Below are 9,423 nucleotides of genomic sequence, written 5' to 3'. Positions count from 1 at the left end.
ACCACTACTTAAACATAATGACTTTATATTAAAAACAACCACTACTTAAACATAATGACTTTATATTAAAAACAACCACTACTTAAACATAATGACTTTATGTTAAAAACAACCACTACTTAAACATAATGACTTTATATTAAAAACAACCACTACTTAAACATAATGACTTTATATTTAAAAAACAACCACTACTTAAACATAATGACAAAAAACAACCACTACTTAAACATAATGACTTTATGTTAAAAACAACCACTACTTAAACATAATGACTTTATATTAAAAACAACCACTACTTAAACATAATGACTTTATGTTAAAAACAACCACTACTTAAACATAATGACTTTATGTTAAAAACAACCACTAATAATGACTTTATGTTAAAAACAACCACTACTTAAACATAATGACTTTATGTTAAAAACAACCACTACTTAAACATAATGACTGTATGTTAAAACAACCACTACTTAAACATAATGACTTTATATTAAAAACAACCACTACTTAAACATAATGACTTTATGTTAAAAACAACCACTACTTAAACATAATGACTTTATATTAAAAACAACCACTACTTAAACATAATGACTTTGTATTAAAAACAACCACTACTTAAACATAATGACTTTATATTAAAAAACAACCACTACTTAAACATAATGACTGTTAAAAACAACCACTACTTAAACATAATGACTGTATGTTAAAACAACCACTACTTAAACATAATGACTTTATATTAAAACAACCACTACTTAAACATAATGACTTTGTAAAAACAACCACTACTTAAACATAATGACTTTAAACATAATGACTTAAAAACAACCACTACTTAAACATAATGACTTTATGTTAAAAACAACCACTACTTAAACATAATGACTTTATGTTAAAAACAACCACTACTTAAACATAATGACTTTATGTTAAAAACAACCACTACTTAAACATAATGACTTTATGTTAAAACAACCTTAAACATAATGACTTAAACATAATTAAACATAATGACTTTATGTTAAAACAAACACTACTTAAACATAATGACTTTATATTAAAAACAAACACTACTTAAACATAATGACTTTATGTTAAAAACAACCACTACTTAAACATAATGACTTTGTTAAAAACAACCACTACTTAAACATAATGACTTTATGTTAAAACAACCACTACTTAAACATAATGACTTTATGTTAAAACAACCACTACTTAAACATAATGACTTTATGTTAAAACAACCACTACTTAAACATAATGACTTTAAAACAACCACTACTTAAACATAATGACTTTATGTTAAAAACAACCACTACTTAAACATAATGACTTTATGTTAAAACAACCACTACTTAAACATAATGACTTTGTATTAAAAACAACCACTACTTAAACATAATGACTTTATATTAAAACAACCACTACTTAAACATAATGACTTTGTATTAAAAACAACCACTACTTAATTAAACATAATGACTGTATGTTAAAAACAACCACTACTTAATTAAACATAATGACTGTATGTTAAAAACAACCACTACTTAATTAAACATAATGACTGTATGTTAAAAACAACCACTACTTAAACATAATGACTTTATGTTAAAACAACCACTACTTAAACATAATGACTTTATGTTAAAACAACCACTACTTAAACATAATGACTTTATATTAAAACAAACACTACTTAAACATAATGACTTTATGTTAAAAACAACCACTACTTAAACATAATGACTTTGTTAAAAACAACCACTACTTAAACATAATGACTTTATGTTAAAAACAACCACTACTTAAACATAATGACTTTATGTTAAAACAACCACTACTTAAACATAATGACTTTATGTTAAAACAACCACTACTTAAACATAATGACTTTATATTAAAACAACCACTACTTAAACATAATGACTTTATGTTAAAAACAACCACTACTTAAACATAATGACTTTATGTTAAAACAACCACTACTTAAACATAATGACTTTGTATTAAAAACAACCACTACTTAAACATAATGACTTTATATTAAAACAACCACTACTTAAACATAATGACTTTGTATTAAAAACAACCACTACTTAATTAAACATAATGACTGTATGTTAAAAACAACCACTACTTAATTAAACATAATGACTGTATGTTAAAAACAACCACTACTTAATTAAACATAATGACTGTATGTTAAAAACAACCACTACTTAAACATAATGACTGTATGTTAAAAACAACCACTACTTAAACATAATGACTGTATGTTAAAACAGCCACTACTTAAACATAATGACTGTATGTTAAAACAGCCACTACTTAAACATAATGACTTTATGTTAAAACAGCCACTACTTAAACATAATGACTGTATGTTAAAACAGCCACTACTTAAACATAATGACTGTATGTTAAAACAGCCACTACTTAAACATAATGACTTTATATTAAAACAGCCAACCCCGTGAGTTATCTCCAGTTATCCAGTTAGATCCACATCGTTCACAAAGTATTCACACCCTTTCACTTTTTCCACATTTTATTACATAAAGACTTTCTCAAATGTATTAAATATATATTTTTCCTCAGCAATCTACACACAATACCCTGTGATGATAAAATGAAAATAGTTTTTAGATTTATTTTCAAATGATTTTATTGTATTTATTTTTAAACATATTTACATAGGTATTCAGACCGTTTGCTGTGAGATTCCAAATTGAGCTCAGCTGCATCCTGTTTTCATTGATCATCCTTGAGATGTTTCTATAGCTTGATTGGAGTCCACCTGTGGTAAATTCAATTGATTGGACATGATTTGGAAAGGCTCACACCTGTCTATATAAGGTCCCACAGTTGACAGTGCATGTCAGAGCAAAAACCAAGCCATGAGGTTGAAAGAATTGTCCGTAGAGCTGAGACAGGATTGTTTCAAGGCACAGATCTGGGGGAGGGTACCAACAAATGTCTGCAGCATTAAAGGTCACCAAGAACACAGTGGCCTGCATCATTCTTAAATGGAAGACGTTTGGAACCACCAAGACTCTTCCTACAGCTGGCCGCCCAGCCAAACTGAGCAATCGGTGGAGAAGGGCCTAGGTCAGGGAGGTGACCAAGAACCCGATGGTCACTCTGACAGAGCTCCTCTGTGGAGATGGGAGAACCTTCCAGAAGGACAACCATCTCTGCAGCACTCTACCAATCAGGCCATTATGGTAGAGTGGCTAGACAGAAGCCACTCCTCAGTAAAAGTCACATGACAGCCAGCTTGGAGTTTCCAAAAGGGACCTAAAAGATTCTCAGACCATGAGAAACAAGATTCTCTGGTCTGATGAAACCAACTATTTGGCCTGAATGCCAAGCATCACGTCTGGAGGAAACCTGGCACCATCCCTACGGTGAAGCATGGTGGTGGCAGCATCATGCTGTGGGGATGTTTTTCAGCGGCATGGACTGGGAGACTCTGGAGAGACCTGAAAATAACTGCAGCAACGCTCCCCATCCAACCTAACAGCGCTTAAGAGGATCTGTAGAGAGGAATGGGAGAAACTCCCCAAATACATACCCAAAAAGACTGGAGGCTGTAATCGCTGCCAAAGGTGTTTCAACAAAGTACTGAGTAAAGGGTCTGAATACTTATGTAAATTTGATATTTCCGTTTTTTGCTTTGTCATTTTGGGGTATTGTGTCTAGATTGATGAGGGGGGAAAACTTAAATGTAAATGTAAAACGATGTAATTAATTTTAAAATAAGGCTGTAACATAACAAAATGTGGAAAAAGTCAAGGGGTCTGAATACTTTCTGAATGCACTGTCGTCTGTGTCCCAATTAAATGGCACCCTATCCCCTTTATAGGGCGCTACTTTTGACCAGAGCCTGGGCGATTGTCAAAAGTAGTGCACTACATCCTGTTAAGTTTAATACCCATCAGACACACTTCATATCCCCTCCTCTGATACACTTCATATCCCCTCCTCTGATACACTTCATATCCCCTCCTCCGATACACTTCATATCCCCTCCTCCGATACACTACATATCCCCTCCTCTGATACACTACATATCCCCTCCTCTGATACACTACATATCCCCTCCTCTGATACACTACATATCCCCTCCTCTGATACACTTCATATCCCCTCCTCTGATACACTTCATATCCCCTCATATCCCCTCCTCTGATACACTTCATATCCCCTCCTCCGATACACTTCATATCCCCTCCTCTGATACACTTCATATCCCCTCCTCTGACACACTTCATATCCCCTCCTCCGATACACTTCATATCCCCTCCTCTGATACACTTCATATCCCCTCCTCTGATACACTTCATATCCCCTCCTCTGATACACTACATATCCCCTCCTCTGATACACTACATATCCCCTCCTCCGATACACTTCATATCCCCTCCTCCGATACACTTCATATCCCCTCCTCTGATACACTTCATATCCCCTCCTCTGATACACTTCATATCCCCTCCTCCGATACACTTCATATCCCCTCCTCTGATACACTTCATATCCCCTCCTCTGATACACTACATATCCCCTCCTCCGATACACTTCATATCCCCTCCTCCGATACACTTCATATCCCCTCCTCTGATACACTTCATATCCCCTCCTCTGATACACTTCATATCCCCTCCTCTGATACACTTCATATCCCCTCCTCTGATACACTTCATATCCCCTCCTCTGATACACTTCATATCCCCTCCTCCGATACACTTCATATCCCCTCCTCTGATACACTACATATCCCCTCCTCTGATACACTTCATATCCCCTCCTCCGATACACTTCATATCCCCTCCTCTGATACACTACATATCCCCTCCTCCGATACACTTCATATCCCCTCCTCTGATACACTTCATTACTCTCCTCTGATACACTTCATATCCCCTCCTCCGATACACTTCATATCCCCTCCTCTGATACACTTCATATCCCCTCCTCTGATACACTACATATCCCCTCCTCCAATACACTTCATATCCCCTCCTCCGATACACTACATATCCCCTCCTCTGATACACTTCATATCCCCTCCTCTGATACACTACATATCCCCTCCTCCGATACACTTCATATCCCCTCCTCTGATACACTTCATATCCCCTCCTCCGATACACTTCATATCCCCTCCTCCGATACACTTCATATCCCCTCCTCTGATACACTTCATATCCCCTCCTCTGATACACTTCATATCCCCTCCTCTGATACACTTCATATCCCCTCCTCTGATACACTTCATATCCCCTCCTCTGATACACTTCATATCCCCTCCTCTGATACACTTCATATCCCCTCCTCTGATACTCTTCATATCCCCTCCTCTGATACACTTCATATCCCCTCCTCTGATACACTTCATATCCCCTCCTCCGATACACTACATATCCCCTCCTCTGATACACTTCATATCCCCTCCTCTGATACACTTCATATCCACTCCTCTGATACACTACATATCCCCTCCTCTGATACACTTCATATCCCCTCCTCCGATACACTTCATATCCCCTCCTCCGATACACTTCATATCCCCTCCTCCGATACACTTCATATCCACTCCTCCGATACACTTCATATCCACTCCTCCGATACACTTCATATCCCCTCCTCTGATACACTTCATATCCCCTCCTCTGATACACTACATATCCCCTCCTCTGATACACTACATATCCCCTCCTCTGATACACTTCATATCCCATCTCGACAGAATAAAGGCTTTTTGTGTCAAATGGAGTGTTAAGTGAATTACCATTAACCCACTCTAGTCTATCAGAGGTGGCTATGAGCTGGTGGATTGTGGATTGGATAATGCTGTTGTTGACTGGAGTGGAGTCAAGTGCAGAGCAGGCTCCATATCGCCACCTGGTGGTCATGGTTACACATTGGACTGGAGAGAAACCACTAGAACAGTTCTGGTCCTAGAGAGCTACATTTTGTACATGTTTTTGTTCCAGCACAGCTCTAAAACAACCGATTAAGCTAATGAAGGTCTGTTGTGCTGGGTTGTAACAGAAACCTGTACACCTGTAGACCTGGACAACTACAAATACCCGGGTGTCTGGTTAGACTGTAGACCTGGACAACTACAAATACCTGGGTGTCTGGTTAGACTGTAGACCTGGACAACTACAAATACCTGGGTGTCTGGTTAGACTGTAGACCTGGACAACTACAAATACCTGGGTGTCTGGTTAGACTGTAGACCTGGACAACTACAAATACCTGGGTGTCTGGTTAGACTGTAAACCTGGACAACTACAAATACCTGGGTGTCTGGTTAGACTGTAAACCTGGACAACTACAAATACCTGGGTGTCTGGTTAGACTGTAGACCTGGACAACTACAAATACCTGGGTGTCTGGTTAGACTGTAAACCTGGACAACTACAAATACCTGGGTGTCTGGTTAGACTGTAAACCTGGACAACTACAAATACCTGGGTGTCTGGTTAGACTGTAGACCTGGACAACTACAAATACCTGGGTGTCTGGTTAGACTGTAAACCTGGACAACTACAAATACCTGGGTGTCTGGTTAGACTGTAGACCTGGACAACTACAAATACATGGGTGTCTGGTTAGACTGTAAACCTGGACAACTACAAATACCTGGGTGTCTGGTTAGACTGTAAACCTGGACAACTACAAATACCTGGGTGTCTGGTTAGACTGTAAACCTGGACAACTACAAATACCTGGGTGTCTGGTTAGACTGTAAACCTGGACAACTACAAATACCTGGGTGTCTGGTTAGACTGTAAACCTGGACAACTACAAATACCTGGGTGTCTGGTTAGACTGTAAACCTGGACAACTACAAATATCTGGGTGTCTGGTTAGACTGTAGACCTGGACAACTACAAATACCTGGGTGTCTGGTTAGACTGTAAACCTGGACAACTACAAATACCTGGGTGTCTGGTTAGACTGTAAACCTGGACAACTACAAATACCTGGGTGTCTGGTTAGACTGTAAACCTGGACAACTACAAATACCTGGGTGTCTGGTTAGACTGTAGACCTGGACAACTACAAATACCTGGGTGTCTGGTTAGACTGTAAACCTGGACAACTACAAATACCTGGGTGTCTGGTTAGACTGTAAACCTGGACAACTACAAATACCTGGGTGTCTGGTTAGACTGTAAACCTGGACAACTACAAATACCTGGGTGTCTGGTTAGACTGTAAACCTGGACAACTACAAATACCTGGGTGTCTGGTTAGACTGTAAACCTGGACAACTACAAATACCTGGGTGTCTGGTTAGACTGTAAACCTGGACAACTACAAATACCTGGGTGTCTGGTTAGACTGTAAACCTGGACAACTACAAATACCTGGGTGTCTGGTTAGACTGTAAACCTGGACAACTACAAATACCTGGGTGTCTGGTTAGACTGTAGACCTGGACAACTACAAATACCTGGGTGTCTGGTTAGACTGTAAACCTGGACAACTACAAATACCTGGGTGTCTGGTTAGACTGTAAACCTGGACAACTACAAATACCTGGGTGTCTGGTTAGACTGTAGACCTGGACAACTACAAATACCTGGGTGTCTGGTTAGACTGTAGACCTGGACAACTACAAATACCTGGGTGTCTGGTTAGACTGTAGACCTGGACAACTACAAATACCTGGGTGTCTGGTTAGACTGTAAACCTGGACAACTACAAATACCTGGGTGTCTGGTTAGACTGTAAACCTGGACAACTACAAATACCTGGGTGTCTGGTTAGACTGTAAACCTGGACAACTACAAATACCTGGGTGTCTGGTTAGACTGTAAACCTGGACAACTACAAATACCTGGGTGTCTGGTTAGACTGTAAACCTGGACAACTACAAATACCTGGGTGTCTGGTTAGACTGTAGACCTGGACAACTATAAATACCTGGGTGTCTGGTTAGACTGTAAACCTGGACAACTACAAATACCTGGGTGTCTGGTTAGACTGTAAACCTGGACAACTACAAATACCTGGGTGTCTGGTTAGACTGTAAACCTGGACAACTACAAATACCTGGGTGTCTGGTTAGACTGTAAACCTGGACAACTACAAATACCTGGGTGTCTGGTTAGACTGTAAACCTGGACAACTACAAATACCTGGGTGTCTGGTTAGACTGTAAACCTGGACAACTACAAATACCTGGGTGTCTGGTTAGACTGTAAACTGTCCTTCCAGACTCACATTAAGCATCTCCAATCCAAAATTAAATCTAGAATTGGCTTCCTATTTTGCAACAAAGCATCCTTCACTCATGCTGCCAAACTTATCCTCATAAAACTGACCATCCTACCGATCCTCGACTTCGGCGATGTCATTTACAAAATAGCCTCTAACAATCTACTCAACAAATTGGATGCAGTCTATCACAGTGGCATCCGTTTTGTCACCAAAGCCCCATATACTACCCAGCACTGTGACCTGTATGCTCTCATTGGCTGGCCCTCGCTTCATACTCGTCGCCAAACCCACTGGCTCCAGGTCATCTACAAGTCTGCTAGATAAAGCCCCGCCTTATCTCAGCTCACTGGCCACCATAGCAGCACCCACCCGTAGCACGCACTCCAGCAGGTATATCTCTCTGGTCACCCCCAAAGCCAATTCTTTCTTTGGCTGCCTTTCCTTCCAGTCCTCTGCTGCCAATGACTAGAACGAACTGCAAAAATCACTGAAGCTGGAGACTCATATCTCCCTCGCCACACTGTATTTATTTATTTATCTTGCTCCTTTGCACCCCGATATCTCTACATGCACATTCATCTCTGCACATCTACCATTCCAGTGTTTAACTGCTATATTGTAATTACTTCGCCACCATGGCCTATTTATTGCCTTATACCTCCCTTATCCTACCTCATTTGCACATACTGTATATATACTTTTTTCTACTGTATTATTGACTGTACATTTGTTTATTCCATGTGTAACTCTGTGTTGTTGTTTGTATCGCACTGCTTTGCTTTATCTTGGCCAGGTCGCAGTTGTAAATAAAGATGAAATATAATGAATAAAACACTCTGTAGGGACCAGGACCATGGTTGGTGACCTCTAGGGCACAGTACACCTTTGTACAGTACAGTATCAGTGAGAGGATCAGTAACACAGAAATGGGGACCTAAGCCCAGGAACACCACTGACCATGCAGTAACAGACACACTAACAGACAGTAATGGTTAAATCACAACAGACACACTAACAGACAGTAATGGTTAAATCACAACAGACACACTAACAGACAGTAATGGTAAACTCACACCAGCTGCAGGTGTTTGAAGGTGGACAGTTCCCTGGGCACCATGCTGAACTGGTTCCCATCCAGGTACCTGAGAGGAAGAGGAGGAGGAGGAG

General features: G+C 39.4%; 1 protein-coding gene across 1 annotated transcript in view; it reads right to left on the bottom strand.

The window, feature by feature from the left end:
- LOC135528314 (slit homolog 1 protein-like) overlaps positions 1-9,423 on the bottom strand; it is a 186,981-nt gene that overhangs the window by 70,369 nt on the left and 107,189 nt on the right. Inside the window, 1 exon segment of the mRNA XM_064957308.1 lies at positions 9,330-9,398. Within this exon segment, the coding sequence (XP_064813380.1) occupies positions 9,330-9,398 (69 nt within the window).

This window comes from Oncorhynchus masou, chromosome 5 (genome assembly GCF_036934945.1).
Source record: "Oncorhynchus masou masou isolate Uvic2021 chromosome 5, UVic_Omas_1.1, whole genome shotgun sequence".
Taxonomy (NCBI): domain Eukaryota; kingdom Metazoa; phylum Chordata; class Actinopteri; order Salmoniformes; family Salmonidae; genus Oncorhynchus; species Oncorhynchus masou.
Note: the sequence above shows the minus strand (reverse complement) of the source record. Positions and strands in the feature narration are given on the sequence as shown.